Source organism: Anas acuta, chromosome 22 (genome assembly GCF_963932015.1).
Source record: "Anas acuta chromosome 22, bAnaAcu1.1, whole genome shotgun sequence".
NCBI classification, from domain to species: Eukaryota; Metazoa; Chordata; class Aves; order Anseriformes; family Anatidae; genus Anas; species Anas acuta.
The window spans coordinates 610,001-628,964 of record NC_089000.1 but is presented as its reverse complement, the minus strand read 5'-3'; the positions used below and the strand labels follow the sequence as shown (position 1 = coordinate 628,964).

The 18,964-nt window shown below is 63.7% G+C and overlaps 3 protein-coding genes and 1 long non-coding RNA gene across 7 annotated transcripts in view; 1 reads left to right on the top strand and 3 right to left on the bottom strand.

Moving 5' to 3' along the window:
• Positions 1-2,062: 2,062 nt before the first annotated feature.
• Positions 2,063-5,911, top strand: TMEM269 (transmembrane protein 269). 4 transcript variants are annotated; one of them, XM_068658235.1, is made up of 7 exons: positions 2,146-2,220; positions 3,485-3,549; positions 4,054-4,201; positions 4,292-4,389; positions 4,481-4,624; positions 4,712-4,912; positions 4,996-5,911. In XM_068658235.1, the coding sequence occupies exons 2-7, from the start codon at positions 3,492-3,494 to the stop codon at positions 5,103-5,105; spliced, it is 759 nt and encodes a 252-aa protein (XP_068514336.1). In that variant the 5' UTR covers positions 2,146-2,220; positions 3,485-3,491; the 3' UTR covers positions 5,106-5,911. The 4 variants fall into 4 exon arrangements, with proteins under 4 accessions (XP_068514337.1, XP_068514336.1, XP_068514335.1 ...); XM_068658234.1 differs by having other exon boundaries at positions 2,152-2,220; positions 3,485-3,529; XM_068658233.1 differs by lacking the exon at positions 2,146-2,220 and adding an exon at positions 2,247-3,336 and having other exon boundaries at positions 3,485-3,529.
• Positions 5,912-6,520: 609 nt separating this feature from the next.
• On the bottom strand, positions 6,521-7,068 carry SVBP (small vasohibin binding protein). The gene is made up of 2 exons (XM_068658237.1): positions 6,832-7,068; positions 6,521-6,725 (listed from the first exon to the last, which is right to left on the bottom strand). The coding sequence occupies exons 1-2, from the start codon at positions 6,946-6,948 to the stop codon at positions 6,639-6,641; spliced, it is 204 nt and encodes a 67-aa protein (XP_068514338.1). The 5' UTR covers positions 6,949-7,068; the 3' UTR covers positions 6,521-6,638.
• Positions 7,069-8,206: 1,138 nt separating this feature from the next.
• On the bottom strand, positions 8,207-12,030 carry TRIM62 (tripartite motif containing 62). Its single transcript, XM_068658232.1, has 5 exons — positions 11,213-12,030; positions 10,383-10,478; positions 9,459-9,715; positions 9,272-9,387; positions 8,207-9,061 (listed from the first exon to the last, which is right to left on the bottom strand). The coding sequence occupies exons 1-5, from the start codon at positions 11,618-11,620 to the stop codon at positions 8,511-8,513; spliced, it is 1,428 nt and encodes a 475-aa protein (XP_068514333.1). The 5' UTR covers positions 11,621-12,030; the 3' UTR covers positions 8,207-8,510.
• Positions 12,031-18,686: 6,656 nt separating this feature from the next.
• Positions 18,687-18,964, bottom strand: part of LOC137843232 (uncharacterized) — a 4,059-nt gene continuing 3,781 nt past the window's right edge. The window contains exon 3 of the long non-coding RNA XR_011089414.1: positions 18,687-18,964. This exon is cut by the window's right edge and continues 75 nt beyond it. This is a non-coding gene — a long non-coding RNA (uncharacterized lncRNA).

The window sequence follows — 18,964 nt, the reverse complement described above, 5'->3', positions numbered from 1 at the left end:
GAGCGGGTGTGCACACGCGTGTGTGCAGCCTGGCACGTGCGGCGCCTGGCACAAGCGGCCGCCTTTGCCAGCAGATGGCACTGGCAGAGCGGACGCGGGGAGCGCGGCTGCACCCGTGGCTGTGCCCAGGTGCCACGGGGATGTGCGCCCAGAGACACCCCGGTGCCGTGGGGATGAGCACCCAGAGACACCCAAACACCACGGGGATGGGCCCAGAGGGAGCCCGGGGATACCCAGGCACTATGGGGACAAGCACCCCGGGGTGCCCCGCAGCTATGCTGATGGGTCCCTCGAGATGCAGTGAGACCCACAGGGCACGGACCTCTGTCCCATGGCACCCTGACGCCATGAGCACCATGAGGTGCCCCGGTGCCACAAGGATGGGCTCCATCCTCCTCCCCAAGGCACCCTGAGGCCATGGGGATGGGCCCTTCTGAGGCCTCCCTTGTGCCATGGGGAAGCTGTCCCCATAGTCCCCAAGGTGCCCTGACAGCACAGTGATGGGTCCCCAAGGTGCCCTGATGCCGTGGCGATGGGCACCCAGTGACACCCTGATGCCACGGGGTTGGGTACACAGCAGGATCCCGATGTCCCAGGGACGGACCCCCCTAAGGGGCCCTGATGCCATGTGTCATCCTCCGGCCCCCCAGGCGCCCTGGTGGGCACCCAGAGACCCCCAGGTGACACGGGGATGAGCACCCTGAGGTGTCCTGCCACCACGAGAATCGGCTCCTCCCTGATGGCACCCAGAGGCCATGGTGATGGGCACCCCGAAACACCCTGAAGCTGGGGGGGAACGGAGAGGCTCTCAAACACAGCCAGGCACTATGGGCACAAGCACCCCAAGGTGCCCTGATGCCATGGGGTGGGCCCCTCCGGGTGCCCCGTCCCTGGCGTGTGGCCACGACGGAGGCCCTGGGCCCAGCTCTCGCTCGCCGCCTCCTGCCCTCCCGGCCCGGCCGTCGCCTCGCAACCGCCGGCCGCGGCGCGTGACCGGGAACAAAGGGCCCTTTGACGGCGGCCCCGCCGCGGCTGGCATGCATGGGCCCCCTGCTTGTCCTGTCCCGTCCCGGCGGGGACCCCCGTGTCCCCACGGGGATGGGGCCACCCCGAGTCGGGTGGAAAATCCCCATCCCTGTCCCGCCGCGGGGCCGTATGGTTTTATTGGCCCTTGTCGCTGTGCCTGGGGGACCTTTGGTCCCCGCACAGGCCCTTTGCTCCGGCAGCTGAGGCCGCTCCGGCTCGTGACAACCTTGCACAACCGGTGACACCCTCAGGAGGCCAGGGACGGTGGGGACAGGATGGGTGCTGGCTGCGGGCTGAGCTGGTGGTTCCTTACCAGAAGGGTGGGCACCACGGTGCCCCGATCCCCCCGAGGCAGGGGGACACCACACGGGGCAACGTGCTAGGCCTGGGTGGCAGAGGGGGCACGGGGCAGGGGCTGCACCACGGTGCTGGTGCTGTGGGGCTGGTGGGGGTTGAGCCTGGAGAGGGTGGTGCAAGCCTGGCATGGGTGCTGTGAGGCTGACAAGGTTGCTGTGAACCTGGCAAGGGTGCTGTGAGCCTGGCATGGGTGCTTGGAGCCTGGCATGGGTGCTGTGAGCTTGGCATGGGTGCTGCAAGCTTGGCACAGGAGCTCTGAGCCTGGCATGGGTGCTTCAAGGCAAGTGTGAGTGCTTCAAGGCTGGCATGGGTGCTTGAAGGCTGCAATGGGTGTTTCAAGGCTGGCATGGGTGCTGCAAGGCCAACAAAGGTGCTTCCAGGCTGGCATGGTTGCTTGAAGGCCAAAAAGGGTGCTTGAAGGCCAACAAGGGTGCCTCAAGGCTGGCATGGGTGCTGCAAGCCTGGCAGGGGTGGTGCAAAGCTGGCACGCACGCTGCAAGCCTCTCTTGGGAACTTTGGTCCTGGCACAGGAGCTGTGAGCCTGGCACGGCTCCTTTGAGGCTGGCGTGGACACTTTGAGCCTGGCACTGGCACGTGGCCAGCTCGGCCCCTGGGCAGCTCCTCCCTCGCCGGCGGTGCCAGCCGCCTCCGAAAACCCCCGTGTCCTCTGGCCGGACCCACCCCCCCGGTGACTCAGCCGGTTCCCGGCGAAGCCGATCCCTATAAAACGCGGTGCTGCCACACGGGGCCAGCGCCGGCCCTGCCGCCCCTGCCTCAGTTTCCCTCCCTGGGGTGCCCCCGGTGCTGCGGCCATGTGGATGCTGTCACCGCCGGCCGGTAAGTCCCGCCTCGACGCCCCGACACCGCTTGCCCCTGGCACAAGGCTTCCCCCTGAAAAAATCACTGGTTTTGGTGGTTTAACACAAAACAGGGATTCGTGGTGGTCGTCGGCCAAGTGAGGCTGGGCGGGGGTCGCTGGCACTGGGTGGGTTTGGGGGGAAAAAAGGGGATAAGAGAAAGTTTTAAGGTGCTGGCACAGAGCTGCTCCACGCTCTCCTGCGGGGCCGGTGTCGCGCTCGGCTGGGCGGGCAGCGGCAAACCGGGCCGGCAGCCAGCGGCACAGCTCGCTCAGCCCCTCAAATCGGGGCAGAAAATCACAGAAAGAGGCAGCTTGAATAAAACAAGAAGGCGAGCCTGCGCCTCCTTTGGAAAACCCTCCTTCTCGTCGCTGAGAACTCCCCGTTTGGAGCAGGCCAAAGAGCCAAATCCGCCCTTTTTCCTCACAGAAATTGCTGTGCAGAGCGCTGCCTGCAGCACGGGGCCGGGCGGGATGTGGGGCAGCTCCCCCCTGCCCCGCCGTCCCTCTCACCCCATCCCTTTGCTTTTGGGGCTGGGAACACCAAAAACGGACAAGTTTGGGTGCCGTGGTGATGCCTGGGTATTGTGATGCTGGCAGAGCGCGACGGTGCCACTAACCCTGCCCAGGGCCTGATCCTGCCCGGTGCGGGGACGGGACGGGGTCTGCAAAGGAATTCACCACCTGAGGGCTTTGTTTCGGACAAGCTGTCACCTCGGTCAGAACCAAAACCGCCGCTTTTTGCCTGGTTTTGCCGCCATGAAGGCTGCTCCCCTCCCCAGAGCATGGAGAGACCCCACACCCACCGGCTCAGCCCCAGCACGGGGGGATGGCACGATGCACAACTGCAGTCCCCCCAAAAACACTGCTTCTTGCACAAAAAAAAAAAGAATGGGGCAGGAGGGGCGGTGAAATTTACCCCTGCAGGGCACCGTTCAACGGCTTTTTTTGGGGTGTTTTTCCATCCCCGCCCACTCAGATCAGCCCGAAACCCCGGCAGCGCGGCCCAGGGTGGGGTGGCCAAAGGTCGGCGGTGCGGCACCTCGCCCCGCTCGCAGCCCGGCTCGGAGAACGGGAAATTTCCTTCCTTTCTGCAGGTGGCAGCGCCCGGTGGCGGGGGGCTCGTCGTGCCTGGGCGCCACGAGCTGGCTCGGTCTCAGCCCCGCGGGACGGCGGGGGCTGCGGCGGCGGGGGGGCGAGCGGTTGTGGCTCTTGTTGTGCTCTGACATGGCTGTTTTCTTTCAGATGAAGGATGTCACCAGCTTGCCTGGCTTTGGGACCACGGCAAAGGCAGGGTGCAAAACACACTAGTAGGACATGACCCTTAACACTTTCTCTAAAGCGTAGCCCTATAGGTATATAAGATCAATAGAGCTTAACACTGGGGTTGGCTTTTATTCTAAGCTTGGGTTTGGTCTTGGTTTTGGTTTTGGTTTGGTTTGTTATTTTGTTATTTTGTTATCGTTTCACTTTTTTTCTTTCGCCTCTGTGGGCGGACGGAGGCAGGGGCTTCCCCCTGCAGCGCTTGCAAAAAAAAAAAAAACAAGCTGTGCAAAAACGGTTTGGGGAGCGGTGCTTCGGTTGTGACCCGCGCCGAGCCGGGAGGAGGAGGAGGAGGGGGAAGGCGCACCGCGAAGGCTCCTGCTGGGGGGGAGCGCCCCAAAACCTCCGCTGGCCCCTTCCCAACGCTGGAAGGGGGCTTCGGGGCTTCGGCTCCGAGCACCGACCTGCTACCTCGGGTGCTTAAATAAATCCCAGCCAGAAACCTGTCACCGAGGGGCTCAGCCCTTGACCGGCGTCTCGGTGGCTTGCAGGTATCTTCCAGTACACCAAGAAGCTGTTCCTGAGCAAGCAGGTGGGCCGGGCGCAGGCTCTGGAGTCTGTCCGGAAAAATGCTGCCAACGCGCTCTCCATGGCGAACCTGATCATGGGGCTCTCCTCCATCCTCTGCAGCCTGAACAGGTGGGGAGCAGCCAAAAAAAAGAAAAAAAAGGTAAATCCAGTTAAATCGGTGCTGCCGCAGGACTCACCGCCTTGCCCCTACCTCCCCAGGCACTACCAGCACTCCTGCTGGCTGCTCCTCGGGGGCTTTCTGCTCGATTTGGCCGACGGAGCCGTCGCCCGCCAGCTCAATGCCTGCTCGGCGCTGGGTGAGTGAGCACCCCGGGACCGGGGCCGTGCAAAGGGGGGGGGCTGCCAGGAGCTGTCCCCCCCCGGCAGCCGCCCCCTCACTGCCCACAGGTGCCAAGATGGATGATTTCGCTGACTTCACCTCCTTTGGGCTGGCCACGGCGCTGCTGCTGCAGACGCAGGGCGTGCTGGATGGGCTGCTGGCCATCGCCTACGTGCTGGCCGTCTTCGCTCGCCTCTGCTTCTTCTCCAGCGGTGAGCTGGGGGCTTTGGGGAGCGGTGGCACCCCACGGGGTGGCTGCGCCCCGTTTGGCACCCGGCTGAGTGTGTCGCACCCCACAGAGATCCCCTTCACCTACCGGGGGCTGCCCTGCCCCTACGCCTCCTCGCTGCTGGTGAGCATCTTCCTGCTGACGGGTGGCAACGTCATCCTGCTGCGTGTCGCTGCCATCGCCATGATCCTCTTCATGGTCGACCGGGGCTTCTACCCCCACGACAAGGTGCTGGAGTCTCAGCTCTGGAAGAAGATGATCTATGCTGGAGGTAAGGACAGGGAAGGCTGGCAGCGAGCCGGGCAATGAGGCCGGTCGAGGTCTGCCCTGGGTGCTGATGGTTTTCCCTCACAGGCATCCTGGCTGTGCTGCTCTTGCCCACGACGGTCACTTCCATCTACTACCTCGCCTGGTCGGTGTCTTACATCTTCTTCCCCTTTGCCATCTGGAGCTGCAAAGCCTAAGGGCGAAGTGGCGGCCGCCCTGGTGAGGACTGCTCCGGCCTTACGCTCCAGCGAACACGCAGTAAAGCTCTCCTCTCCCCCGCTCCCGGCTGCCAGCACCGGGGTGTCTCGTCTCCCCACCTTCCTTAGCTCTTCCTGGGGAAAGCGGCGGCAGCGGAAGCCAAACCCAGCCCGGCAGGCGCAACGCTGCAGCCCCTGGAGAGGGAAACGGCACCGCTCACCCCCTTCAAGTGTTTTCCCAGCTGCGGCAGAGCCTGCTTAGAAAAGAAAATAGCTGAGCTCCCACAGAGGGAAGCTCTCGGCTTCAGGAGAGCCGCCTGCTCCAAACTGCCCTGCCCGTGCCCTCGTCCCTGCAGTGCTGGGCGAATCCACGGCCACAGCCAGAAGAACAACTCCACTCTGGAGGCCGCTTTCCCCCCTTTCCTGGGGGATTTGACCCAAAACCCCTCCCCAGATGGTTCCTATAGGCTGCCCCCGGTGCATAGCCCTGGGGCGGCAGCTGAGCTGTGAATCAAGGTGATGCTCACACAGCTGACACGTTCCCACTGTACACAGTAATTTATTGCCAGCGTGTAATTGTGGCACGTTTACACCCAAGATCCCAACCACGGTGAGGAAACAACCCCGGAGAGGGCAGTGGGGCCCGGCTGTCCCCTCGCGCCGGGCTGGGAGGAAGCCACCGATCAAATCCCCAGAGTGCAACAAAGCCGGGCCCGGTTCTCCCCAAAACCCAGCCCTGAGACACAGGGAGTGCTCCGGTATTTATTTTTTACTCATCACCACAGGGAAATAATATCTCAGCCGTGTTCTTTTTTTCCTTTCTGCGCTCGCTTGATGAGGTGTGGGAGGGAGGGAGGGAGGAATGTAGAAGGGAAAAATGGAACTTGAAACCTGCCGGCCGAACTCTCTGGAAATAAAAGCTGGAGAACAACTGCCGCGTGTGAGCCTGCCCGCGGCTGGAAAGCGCAGGGCGTGTGGGTGGAGGAAGGAAGCGAAGGTCAAACCTTGCGCTGAGAGCAGCAGAGGAAACCAGAGCAAATCTGCGGCTCGGGCCCCTGGGGAGGCTCCTGCAGCGCGAGCAGCTGCGAGCGGGACCTGGACAGAAAAGACCCCGTCCCGGTCAGCACTGCAGGACCAGCGCCTGGGGGACCCCGGCGGCCCCACAACGCTGTAAACAGGCGCTGCTGGGCTTGGCAGGGACACGGCGGGTGCAGGGCCCGCGGGACGAGGGCCTGGCCGGCTGGAGCTGGCGGCCGCCGCCTGCAGCTGCTCTGGCTCGGGGCCGCTGCCCCCAGCCCCGGGCCGGCCCCGTGCTCCCGGGGGGGGCTCGGCCGCCGCTGCCCCCGCGCCGTTCCCACCGAGCCTCCCCACACCGAGCACACAGCGCCGCTCAGCACAGCCAGGAGCCAGACAAGTGCGGAACAACCACTGCTTTTATTAAGAAAGGGAAAAAAGGGGAAAAAAAAGGGGAAAGTGGCTCTTCGAGGCGAAGTAATAAATAACGCGAGGGGCGGGTGCCGGGGGCGCCGCCCCTCACTCGCTGGGGGCCTGCATCTGCTTGCAGAAGGAGTCGAACTGCTGCTGCTCCAGCTCCGTCATCACCCGGTTCAGCGCGTAGATCTGCGGGGACAGGCGGCGGGCGGTGAGGCGAGGCCGGGCCCTGGCGAGGGGGCACCGGGAGGAGCCCCCCCGGGACCCGGCCCCGGCCCCGGCGCCCCCCGCCCACCTCCGCCCGCTGCCGCTGCTTCAGCTCCTGCTGCGCCGACTTCTGCTTCGCCTTCTCCAGGCGGGCCGCCGGCTCCCGGGGCTTCGGCCTCTCCTTCCGCCCGCCGCTCGGCTCCATGGCTGCGGCAGGGCCTCGGGGGGCGGCCCGGCCCCCCCCCGGCCCGCACCGACCCCCGCGGCCCCGCTGCCGGCCGGGCCCTGCCCGCGCCAAGATGGCGGCCGCGCCCCGCCCCGCCCCGCCCGGCCCGCGCCCCTCCCGCAGCGCGCATGCGTACTCGAGGGCCGGGCCCCACAGCGCCGCCTGGTGGGCGGGCGGGGGGGGCGGGGGGGGCCCGGCCGGGAACGGCACCGCCACCACCAGGCCCGGCCCCCGGGCAGCACAGCCCCCATATCACAGCCCCGAAACAGAACGGCCCTATACAGCGTGCCCCCCCATAACACACCCCCACATCACAGCTCTATGCGTTATGTCCCGTATACCACACCCCCCACCCCTCATATCGCACCCCCTGTACCCCACACCCCTCATATCACAGCCCCCATACCCCACACCCCCTGTATCACAGCCCGGAAACATAAACCTGTACAGCGTGCCCCCCCACAACACACCCCCATGTATCACGCCCCCACATCACAGCTCTATGCGTTATGTCTCGTATATCACCCCCCACACCCCATATACCACACCCCCACCCCTCATATCACACCCCCTGTACCCCACACCCCTCATATCACACCCCCTGTACATCACAGCCCTCATATCACACCCCCTGTACATCCTGTCCCTCTACATCACACCCCCTACCCCTCACGCACCCACACCCCCATACCTCACCCCCCCACCATGTACCACCCCCCCCCCACATATCACGCCCCCTCCACACCTCCCCCGTACACATACCAAGCAGCCCTATATCCCACCCGCCATACAGTGTGCCCTCTGCCTGGCACAGCCCCCCACAGCCCCCCCATACTCCTCCTGTCCCCTAACGCACTGTGTGCCCCCCCCCCCAGCCCCCCAACCTGGTCCCCTCCAGCCCGGCCCCCAGGGCTGCAGGTGCTAGTCCCAGGAGGCTGGGCAGGGCCTGGCCTGGCACACGGCGCCATGCCACACAGCGTGGCACGGCACGGCACAGCCCAACACCACGGCACGACACACCACACACGGCAGAGCCATGGCACGGTGCACAACACACGGCACGGCACAACACACCACGGCAAAGCACAGCCTGGGATGTCACAGTGCACACCACGACACACCGTGGTACAGGAGGACACGACGTATCACGGATGGCGCAGGGCACTACGCACGGCACAGCATCACCCGCGCCCCCAGGGTGCCCCCACCCTGCACAGGGGCTGCACCACCCGGCCCCTTTGCTCCAAATCCACCTTTTATTGCAGCGGCTGGGGCAGGGACGGACCTGCAGAGCCGCGTGTGGAAGCACAGGACTGGGAGGCACCGGCCGCATCCTGCCCGGTGCCCAGAGTCAGCTCGGGCTTGAGGGTGGGTGATGCCGGGCAGGATCCAGCCCCAGCAGAGCAGTGCAAACCTTCTCCTGCCCAGGCAACCCGAGTGAGCACTGCTGCACCCCGCGGGCAGGGCAGCGTCCCCTGTCCCACGGCCACTGCCCCAGGCTCGTGCCCATCCTCAGGTGTCCCGGCGGGGCGCGTACCCTGCTAGATGCGGACGGTGTTGATGCGCAGGGGCTGGACGTTCTTGCCGTTGGCGTGGCTCTGCCCGGGGCTGAAGTAGGAGCAGAGCTTGCCAGGGAACTTCTCCCGGAAGGTGTAGAGCCAGGACATGTCATCGGCGTTATAGAAGATGAGCAGCCCCTTGTCATAGTCCAGGAAGACGCCCACCTTCTCCAGCTTGCTTTTGACGTTGAGCCGGGTCCAGGGCTCGGTGCAGGCGCTGTACTGGTTCCCATCGTGCATGACGATGCAGTAAAAGCCCCGGCTGGGCTGGATCTGGATGCTGCCCTTGCGGGTGACGGCCTCGTGCGCCAGCCCGATCATCCACTGCGTCTTCTCAGACACCACCACCTCCCAGTAGTGCACACCGCCGCCGAAAGCCTCTGTGCCCAGCACCGACACCTCCACGTCGAAGCGCCGTGGCGAGTCCTGCAGTGGCTGCGGGTGCAGGTTGCCGTAAGCCACGATGGTGCAGTCATCGGAGAGGATGAGGCGCTGGTGGGCTGTGCCGGGGTCCAGCGTCAGCGCCGCCGGCACTGCAGGGAGGGGCGGCTGTCAGCACCCCTGGGACCCCCACCCAGCTGTGCACCCACCTTGGGGGCATGCAGGTGGCTTTTGGCAGACAAAGCAGCTCTGCAGAAGCCACTTGTCCTCCCCCACACACCCCCCCAGCTCCCACTGGGGACAGGAAGGTCCCTGTGGGCTCGTCCTCACCCTCACTGCGTCCCCCCCGACTCCATCCTCACCCGGGTGGATGTCCTGGAAGAGAGATTTCCAGATGGTGTACTGCAGCGGGCCCATGTACTTGGAGGTAGGAAAGTCCTCGTAGGTGAGGTTGGTCTCGTGGATCTTCCCCTTGAGCCTGCAGGAGAGGCGCTGGTCGGCGAGGTCCCACGCTGGGCACCCCGGCCCCCCCGTCACCCAGGCACCCACCTCTCGGACAAGGAGGCGACGCCGGCCAGGAAGGCATGCTTGTCAGCCTCGGCCAGGCGCTCCTGCAGGATCTGGCTGCCCTCCTGCACCTTGCGCAGCTGCTGGCTGTAGCGCTGGATCTTCTGCTCGATGTCGGTCAGTGTCCGCGCCGTGTCCGCCTCCAGTTCCTCCAGCATCGCCTTCTGCCGCTCCCGCAGCAGCCGGTGCAGCCGCTCGAAGGCCTCCCCAATGGTCGCCCGCAGGCTCTTGGCCGATGACTGGGGGGTGTGCGTGGGCGTCAGCCCCACGGAAAGCCCCAGCCTGGTGGGGTCTGTAGCCCCCTGCCCGTCCAGGCCAACCCTGACCCACTGCAAACACTGCTGGGGATGCCCCAGGTGTGTTTTTGAGCACCTGAGCAGGTACCTGGTGGAGGACAGATAACCCACCCTCTGCCCCACAGCTGGTAACGGGGAGTGGACATGAAGCTGAGGGAGAAGGGAGCCCGGTGTGAACAGCAGGCCCCTCCCCAAACAATGCCCAAGCAAGCAGAAAGAGGAAGGTGCTAAATGAAATGGGGAAATAAGCGACAGGGCGCAGGGGCCAGCCTGCCACAGGGCTACGCATGGCCAGGGAAGGGAAATGGGGCACAGTCAGCAAGATTTGGGTCTTGGTGTGTCTGTAGGGTGGCTGGAGGTCCCAGAACTGGGCTGGTGAGGCTCACTCCTGTGCACACCCAGCAAAGGAATCAAGGAGCAGGGGGACAGCACGGAGACACGGGGCTGTGCCGGGGGTACGACCACCCCAGCAGCTGCAAAGCCCTGGTGCGCAGCAGGGACAGGGCAGGGGAACAGATTTAGAGCAATTCCACCAACAATAAAGGGCTGGAGGGGTAACAGGGTCCTGCCTCAGGACCCCTGGGGACACTGAGTGCATCCCCACTCCTACCTTGGTCTCTGCCAGCTGCCGCTTGAGGAGGTGCAGGGCCTCGGTGTGGCCTCGCTCGCTCTCCTGCAGGCCCTGGAGCTGCTCCTTCAGCTCCCGCTGCAACACAGGCAGGCACTCAGACCCAGCCTGCAGCCCAGTCTGACCAGTCTGCCCAGTTCCCCACTGCAACCGGAGGGGGGGCCGGGAGGGGGGCTGCCCGCACCCATGCATGGTGGGACTATGAGCTAGGGGACCTAGCAGCATTAAGAAAAGACAAAGACAACCCACGGGATTTGGGGGAAAAGCAAAGCTTCTTGCAGGTCCCAGGCTCCTGCAGCCCCAGGCTGAGCTTCACCAGCCCTGCCAGCTGCCAGAGGTGCTGGGAACCCCCCAGCCCCCTCGGGACCACAGGGTGGCCCCACAAATGTTTACCGGGGCATCACCGGGCGCTGACGGCGGTGAGGGGATGAGTCGGTGCCTGTGAAGGTCAGCGCCCGGCTGCCTCCCTGCAGGCACGGGCACAAAGCTTCCTCGAAACGGCAGCCCTGTGGGTTTGGGGACGGAGGAAGGACTGTGCCCATTGGGTGCCAGCACCTGCACAGCAGCACCGGGGTAGAGACACGCTGAACGCATGGACAGAACGGGGAATTTTATGGGGAGCAGCTCCCCAGACCCACGTGCGAACAGAGAGAGCTCCAGCTGAGGTGCACGTGGGCAGGCGGACAGAGCACCCCACGGACACACTGCCCCGAGGCACAGGGACAGACAGACGGACAGATGTCGGCAGCGGGGACAAGAGGGACAGCACCCGGACCCCTGACCGGGGCAGGGCCGGACGCCCACCCACCCACCTGCAGTTCCTCGAAGGCATCGTCCACGTTGGTGACCTGGTGCTGCTCGTGCACGGCAGGCTCGTCGCAGAAGAAGCAGACGACGGCGCGGTCGGTGAGGCAGAAGAGCTTGACCTTCTCGTGGTCCTTGCAGGGGAAGGGGCTGCGCTGGGCCCCCAGGATGGCGTCCAGAGGGAAGGCGCTGTACCGCTCCACGATGTTGGCCAGCTTGAGGCTGGGCGCCAGGGTGGGCTCGGCGAAGGTGCGCCGGCACTCGGGGCAGTCGCGGGCACCCTGGGGCTCCTGGCGCACCCAGTGCTCGGTGATGCACCGCCGGCAGAAGTAGTGCTCGCAGCCGAAGCTCACCGGGTCCTGGTAGATGCTCAGGCAGATGGAGCACAGCAGCTCGTCCTTCAGGCTGCAAGCCATGGCCGGGCAGGGGGGGGGCGAGGACCACCCGGGGGGGGGGACCCGGGGCTGAGAGCACCCGTGGGGGCTGCAACTGGGGGAAACTGGGGAGGGGGGCTGCAAATGGGGTGCGCTGGGGGAAACTGGGGGGTGGGCTGCGAGTGGGGCTGCAGGGGGGGAACCAGTGGTGGGCTGCGAAACCGGGGAGGGGGGCACGGGGGAGGCGGGGGTCGGGCTGGCCGGGGGGGGGCCGCAGTGGGGGGGCCCCGGGTTGAGGCCGACCCCGAAGGGCCCCGGGTTCGAATCCCGGCCCCGGCTCCGCGCCCCACCCGCAGGGCCCGGGTTCGAGGCCGCCCCCCGGCGCCCGCTGCCCCTCACCCAGCCGCAGGCGGTGCCGGTGCCCCCGGTGCCAGCGAGCCCGCGGCCACCTCGCAGCGCTCCCCGCCGCGACGGGCAGGGGGTGGGCGAGGAGGAGGAGGAGGAGGAGGAGGAGGAGGAGGAGGAGGAGGAGGAGGAGGAGCAGGCGGGGCCGCGCGGCACTTCCTGCCTCCCCCCCCCGCAGCCACAGTGGTGCCGCCCCCGCCCCATTGTCCCCCGCCCAGCGGCCCGCACCACCTCCCGCCCGCGGGGGGGGGGGGGTCGGAGAGGGAGGCGCTTAAAGGGGCCGCGGCGCTGAGGCGGCTTCGCTGCGGGCTCGGGGCTGTGCCCGGGTCCCCCCCCCCCCGGTGCCTCCCCCCCGCTGTCGGTGCCGCTCCGGTGCCCGGGGCTGCGGCCTGGCCATCCCCGGCCAGCCCCCTCCAGCCGTCTGTCCGTCCATCCCTCCACCCCCCCCACCCCCCCTTCTCGTCCCTGTTTTGTCCCCATTCCCCAGGGACAAGGGCTGAGGGGACAGCGGGGGTGACACCAGCGAGGGGCAGGGCCCCGTGGGGTGCTCAGCCCCGGCTGTGGGGTGCCGGGGGGGGGGGCCGGGCCCCTCTGCGCCCCCCGGGCTGCTCCCTGCAGCACCAGGCCAGCTGTGAAGCCGCTGGAAGGCAAGGCAGGGCCGATGTCCCCAAAAATGCATTGTTGGGGAAACGCTGCCTTGTTCCCCCAGATCTTATCAATTTGGCCAAAAACGGAGCTGTGGCGGTGACAGGCCGGGAGACCCCAGAAGCCATGCGGAGACACAAAATAATCGGGAACGGATGGCGGAAAGCCCCCGTCCACGCTCTGGGGGTGTACCAGGGGGTCCCTCTCCCAAACCCCTCACACCAGAGGGGCTCTGAGCGGGGGCTCGGGGAGGAAGGAAGGAGCCGGATGGTGGTGGGGGGGAGAGCGATGCCCTGGGGGTTGAGCTGCACATTTCAGAGGCAGCACAAAAGTCAGGCCCGCCGCTGGCCAGCAGCCAAAGCGAACAAGGCTTTGCTTTGGCTGCCGAGCCCCCTGCGTCCCCCCGAGCCCCCCAGCGCAGCCCCTCCTGCCCCGCGTCACCCCCCCCCGGCGGGGGGAATAACCACCCTCTTTGTTCCTCGCCCGTGCGGGAGGACGGGCCCGAAAGGCTGGAAAAAAAAAAAAAAAAAAAAGGAAAAAAAAAAAAAAAGCCAACCGCAGGGGTTTGTTTTTTCTGCTTGTTTTTCTGCATTAGGAATTCAGGTCTTGTCTCCCCTCCAGGACCCGCTGGGGACTGAAGAAATGCTGAAATTAAATCATCAAAGCGCTGTCGGAGCGGGGAAGGGGCGGCTCGGCCGGCATCGCGCCCAGCTCGCGCGCCCGCTTCGCCCCAGCCTGCGGCACGTGGCGGGGAAGAAGCACCCAGGCTACCCGGGCACGCAGCCCTGCCTTTGTGCCAGGGGGCTAGGAATGTCCCTTCGCATCCCCAAGTCCCTCTAGGAACCAATATCTGTTTTTTTCCATGGTTTAAGTGAACCCTGCTCAGCTGATATCAAAATACCCTTTTTTACCCTTTTTTACCCTTTTTTTTCCTTTTTTTTTTTTTTTTTGGGGGGGGTGGGGAACACAGATGGAGGCCAGTCTCTGGAACTCTTCCCTTTCCCGAGCAGGTTCCCCCTTAAGGTACTGATGGGGAAACTGAGTCAGCGGGAGGTGGAGGAAGGGGTGAGCACGGCAGTCCCATGGTGGAGCCACTTGGACGCGTGGGTCCCAGCCCACGTCATTTAATTTGTGTCCCCAGCACGTGGCTGGAGCAGCTGGGGTCAGACTGGGAAATTTGGGTGATGCAGAGCCACATCCCATGGGACGCATAAGGTGGCCAAGGGGTGCCCAAGCTCTGAGCGGAGCTGCTCAGTGTTGGGTCACTCGTTGGAGGTGGAGAAGCACCTGAGGTCCCCCCAGTGCATCCCTGCAGCTCGTTAGTGCTCCTTCGTTAGCGCTATGGGAAGGGAAGCACACCCTGCCTGGAGCCCTGTTGTGGGCAAGAGTGGGGTGTGAGCCATACCTGCCGCAGCCAGAGTGGATGAAGGGAAACCGCACGGCGGGGTGTGTGTGTTTGGGCAAACAGGGAAATTAATCCCGGTTAATTTTTAAATTGGCTTCGTTACCTCCTGTTAACCCTTGTGCGAGTGCCCAGCAGGCTCTGCCGCTGCAGCCGGAGGGTCAGGGAGCCCACATCGTCACCGTGCCTCTATTCCTTGCTTTTTCAGGTCACGCAGATGCTGCCAGGAGCTGGGGACCAGGCACGCATGTGCCCTGCAGCCACGGGCTGGAAGGTGCCAGGAGCTGGTAGGAGCCATGGCAGGGGACACCGGGGACCAAGTCACCTCTGAGGAGGGAGAGGGGGCAGGCTGAGCAGGAAAACCCCATCGGGGGGTGCGTGGGCATTGGGTTCCTCCTGCTGCCCTGTGCTGCACGCCGTGCCCAGAGGACGCTGGCAGGAAGGGAGGCCCCCGAGCCGCTGGAATTTTCCCCGCTGGTTCAAACAGTGCTGCCGGGGGGCGAAGGCGGGGATGGCAGGCCGGGACAGGCAGCTCCCAGCACACATGCCTGCTTCCTAGCACTGCGCCAGGGCAGGTTTTGGCCTCAGCAGGGTGGACATGCAGGGCTGGGAGTGTCCCCGTTTGCTCCGGGCTTTCCTCGTCCTTGCTGCAGCCCCCAGCCGTGTCCATACCCATCCTGTTGGGTCTGTCCTTCCCAGGTGGGGTGGCTCCGGCACCTTCAGCTCTGTCAGCTTTAACCGGGTGCCAGAGCTCAGAGAGCAGCTGCTAACGCCTGCCTCTTTTCCTTCCCCACTCCTGCAAACGCCCTCCAGCTCTCCCAGGACCCCAGCGCCACAAAGCCAACAAATCCCCAGGATGCAGTCCTGGCCCAGCTAAGCTCGGCAGAGGCCTCTTCCTCTCCATGGGATGAGGCTTCTCATCCTCATGGGATGGGATTTCATCCCAGTACCCAAAGCTCCAGGCACCAAGGGTTAATGGGAGCATGCCCCCACACAGAGCAGTGTCCTGCAGCCCTCTAGAAGAGCAGGAGGATGCACAAAGCCGCACTACACTGGTGCTTTTCATCTCCTAAGTGCTTTGCAAACATTAACTAATTAATCCTAATTAACTCATTACCTAATTATAACCAAATGGCCCTCCCATTTGCAGGGGGGAGAAGGGAAATAAATGCACTGCCACTTTTTTTTATTTTTTTTTTAACTAAACACTCCCAATACCCCCAAACCTCTGCAGGACTCAAACCAGCATCTATGGGGCCCCCGTGCACACATGGCTGTTGGCATGTTTTAGGGTCAAGAAACCTTCCCAAGCCCTGCTGTTCTAGGGTTAAAAAAAAAAAAAAACACATTCTGCAGGTTTGCTAACCCCATGCAGCATCCCAATAAGCCGGGAACAAGCATTTCCATGCGCCCACCTCCGGGGGCCTGGCGCCCCAGCATCACCAAGGCGCAGCGTGCCCACCCTCGCAGCTCACGCAGCTGCCGTGAGTCATCGCCTCCTGGCTCGTGTGCTGTCCCGCTGGTTGGGAAACACCTTGTAAAACGCTGCACCGACTTGTTCCAGGTCTCCCAACTGCCTGCCGTAATTATTTGCCTCTTGCAGGGCCAGGGGACGTTTGCAGGGTGTTGCAGGCAACGTCCTTTGGGGCAGGCATTGCATGCAGCCGCCCTGCTCCTGCTGATTAATGGCCTCTGCTTCTGGGCGCTGACCAGCGCTTCCACTCCAGCCCTGCTTTATCAAAAGAGAGAGATTTCTTGCAAAGAAAAGGAAATAAATATGCGGTTAGGATGGAGAGAGACATTTCCTGAAGGATTTCCTGCTGCTGCAGACAAGGACAAAGACCAAGCGGTTTTGGGACATGGGGCCACCCAGCACCCAAAGGGCTCAGCATGGTCCCTGTGGCCAAACCAGCACGACCCCTCAGGGACACCATGGGGACCAAGTTCCCTGGCCAGGTTTTCCCAGGCTGTGCTCCATCCCGTTTTTGATGAAATCTCTTTTTCACCAACCGTTCAATGGGAGGGATTTCAATAAAGCCGCAGCTCGGTGCCGCACAGATGTGGACCGTGCCCTGGGGACAGGGACTGGGATCTCTCCAGCATCTCTGCCTCTCCTGCACTTTCTCCCCCAAGCTTCTTGCTGCAGGAGACAAGGAGCGCATCCCTGACCCGATCTCCTGCTTTTTGGCGGGGATGTGGGGAAGCAGGAAGGGAGCTGCCGTTCCCAGTGCCGGCGGGCGCAGTTCTGTGGGAGCGGGGAGAGCAGGTGTAGCAGGGCTGCCGCCTGCCCAACCGCCCGCAGAGGTGATTTATGGCAAAGGAGGCATCTCCATGCCACACCGAGCACTCCCCTGCCTTCCTTCCCTTTTAATTGCGGTTGGATTTGCCCCGGGGGCAGAAGAGCCTTTGAACGTCTGGTTTTGAACGCGAGCTTTGCAGCCAGCTTCGTTTCCTCTCTGCAAGGCCATTTTGCAGCTCAGGATGGGGATGGCGGCGTGGGAGATGGGCAGGGGTTCCCTGCCATCGGCTCCTGGTGCCACCAGAGGCCGGGTGGTGTCGCACCAGCCCCAGGACCAGAGCTCCACTGCCAAGGAAAGGGGCCCCTGCCCACACCCAGCAAGGGGGGAATGACTGAACCCACACAGTGCATGGCTGGAAGAGCCCCAGTGCTCTCGATATCACAGCATCTGCACCAGGGACATGCCAGCTGGCCTGCCTCGATGGCTGGGGATCCCCCGTGCCCCGTCCTGCTGTGTCCCCTGCCTGCAGGTCTGGGGCTGGCCTCCAACAGCTGGGATTCTCCTCGAGTGATGCAGAGGTTCGAAAACCCAAGTTTCACAATGACGGCAAAATCCTTCCAGCAGCCAAAACCCCCCAGCCTTGAGGACAGAAGTGAAAGAAGCGTTGAAAATGTATCTAGCGAGGAGCCAGAGGAGAACTTGGCAACACAGGGGTGGCAGGGGACTAGGGGATGCCATCGGCCTCAGGGATGGCAGGGAGAGTCCGAAATGTGCCCATCTCCTGGCCCAGGTGTGAATGAACCTTCCCCCCTGACACCACCGCGGGAGGATGTTAAATAGCAACTGCTAGGTATAAACAGCTGAGCATCAGATAAAGGGGGAGTTTTCAAGGAGCTGGCTCAGGATCGCTGTTGAGTCACCAGGAGCTGGTAATTAACAGATCTGGGGATGTTCCAAACGGGAAAACGTTGGGCGAGCACTTAATGGGGGACACATGGAGCGATCGCAGGTCAGCGAGCCAGAAACAGCGATGGGGATGTGAGTGCAGGACACACGTGAGAGTGGAGGAGGAAGGCACAGCGGGGTGACAGCGTGCCTTGCCGTGTGCTGTCACCTCGCCAGGCTGAGTGTGGGCACCCACCGGCATCGGGAGCGGTGCCCACCCTCGGTGGGAACGCACCCCCGGCGGTCCCAAGTCCTGCCCCACTCGCCCTGGGCCCGTCTGGTCCCTGGGGGAGCCCTCGCAGGACCACTCCGAACAGGAGGGGGGTGAAGCGTGATTGCGTTTGCCTCCTACTCCAGCTGCTCTGGTGGAGCTGTGGGAACAGCGGGAGCAGGGGGAAGAAGATGAAAGGCAGCGTGGGAACTCGCTGCTTTGCTTTCTTCTGCAATAAAACACAGGCCCTCCAACTCCTCCAGCCCAGCTTGAGATACAAAGGGGGAGAAGGACTCATCTGTGCCTACTGGGAGAGAGCCGTGCTTCAGAGCTGCGGCAGCAAGGTGAAGGACATCCTGAGGACTGAGCCCCAGATGTGCAAAAACGGGTTGGGAATGCTGTGGGATGAAATCGGGGGGGTGGTGCGCCCTACACCTTCCTGGCGTGGTGTTGTCACTCAGGGGCTGCCCCAGGCGATGCTGGATGCTGCGGGAGGCTTTGCCCATGGGAAATGCCCGGTCTGGAAACCAGGGGATGCAGCAAAGCAGTGCTGTGGCATGGCACGTCCTCTCTCTCTCCCTTGGGGGGCTGGGGAAAGGGGAGCCCTGCTGTACCCTTCCCTGCTCCCCACCCCTAAATCTGAGCCGTGTATGGGGGAAGCCGTGTGGTTTGCTCATTACACGTCCTCCTGGCAGCTGCCAGCCACGCTCTCTGCCTGCTCCTGCCCCCCTTTCCTGCTCCTCGCAGCCCCCCAGCATCAACAGCCTGTGGTGCTGGGGGATGTGACACCCGGCCAGCACCTGTGGGGCTGCCTTTCCCACCTCCTGAAGCCAAGCAAGCAGAGAAATGTGGTGCTCGCCTCCCACTTGATCTGTCTGGGTTTTCTTTTCCACCCCCTCTGCTTGTGAGGGACCCCAAAGCCCTGCGAGTGCGACCCACTGGAGAGAGGCCAGGGGAAGGCAACGATTGCAACCAGGAGCTGAGAAAACTTGGCCTGTGCGGAAGGGCTGAAGGATTGGATTTGTTTAGTCTAGAGAAGAGCAGGCTGAGGGGAGACATAATAACAGCCTTCAAATATGCGAGAGGTTGCTGCAAGGAGGAAGGGAGCAAAGCACTCCCGGGCGCACTGGAAGACACTGCCGGCTTCACGGGGGGGATTTCATCCGCTCGGGGCATCCCTCACCTCTCCATCTGGGCTTTTTTCATTCTCTGCAATGGATCCTTTTAGGAAACTTGGAAAGCATGAAAAAAGCCCAGGGCTGGGTTTTTATTTTTTAATTGCACCATCAATGGAAACTTATGGGAAACCCGGACTGCCCCCGGTTGTCCTTGGTTTGCTGGAACTGAGCTCTGTGCGCTGCTGCAGGACAGAGAACTGGGTCCCGTGCAATTCAGCGAGCGCATGGGGAGAGGACGCTGGGGCTGGAAATCACAGAAACACAGAACTGCAGGGGTTGGAAGGGACCTTGAGAGATCATCGGGTCCAACCCCCAAATGATGAAGGGCTCCTGACTGTGTGTGCTCAGGAGCCGCCTCCC

Bases quoted from the DNA above. Each gene is read 5' to 3' on its own strand.
- TRIM62 (XM_068658232.1), bottom strand. From the start codon at position 11,620: ATGGCTTGCAGCCTGAAGGACGAGCTGCTGTGCTCCATCTGCCTGAGC. The intron at 9,388-9,458 runs GTGGGTGCCTGG...CCTCTCCTGCAG, and splicing joins GTCGCCTCCTTGTCCGAGAG to GCTCAAGGGGAAGATCCACG. The intron at 9,062-9,271 runs GTGAGGATGGAG...CCCTCCCTGCAG, and splicing joins CTTCCAGGACATCCACCCGG to TGCCGGCGGCGCTGACGCTG.
- SVBP (XM_068658237.1), bottom strand. From the start codon at position 6,948: ATGGAGCCGAGCGGCGGGCGGAAGGAGAGGCCGAAGCCCCGGGAGCCG. The intron at 6,726-6,831 runs GTGGGCGGGGGG...CTGTCCCCGCAG, and splicing joins AGCAGCGGCAGCGGGCGGAG to ATCTACGCGCTGAACCGGGT.
- TMEM269 (XM_068658233.1), top strand. From the start codon at position 3,069: ATGGCACGATGCACAACTGCAGTCCCCCCAAAAACACTGCTTCTTGCA. The intron at 3,530-4,053 runs GCAGGGTGCAAA...GGTGGCTTGCAG, and splicing joins GCTTTGGGACCACGGCAAAG to GTATCTTCCAGTACACCAAG. The intron at 4,625-4,711 runs GTGAGCTGGGGG...CGCACCCCACAG, and splicing joins CCTCTGCTTCTTCTCCAGCG to AGATCCCCTTCACCTACCGG.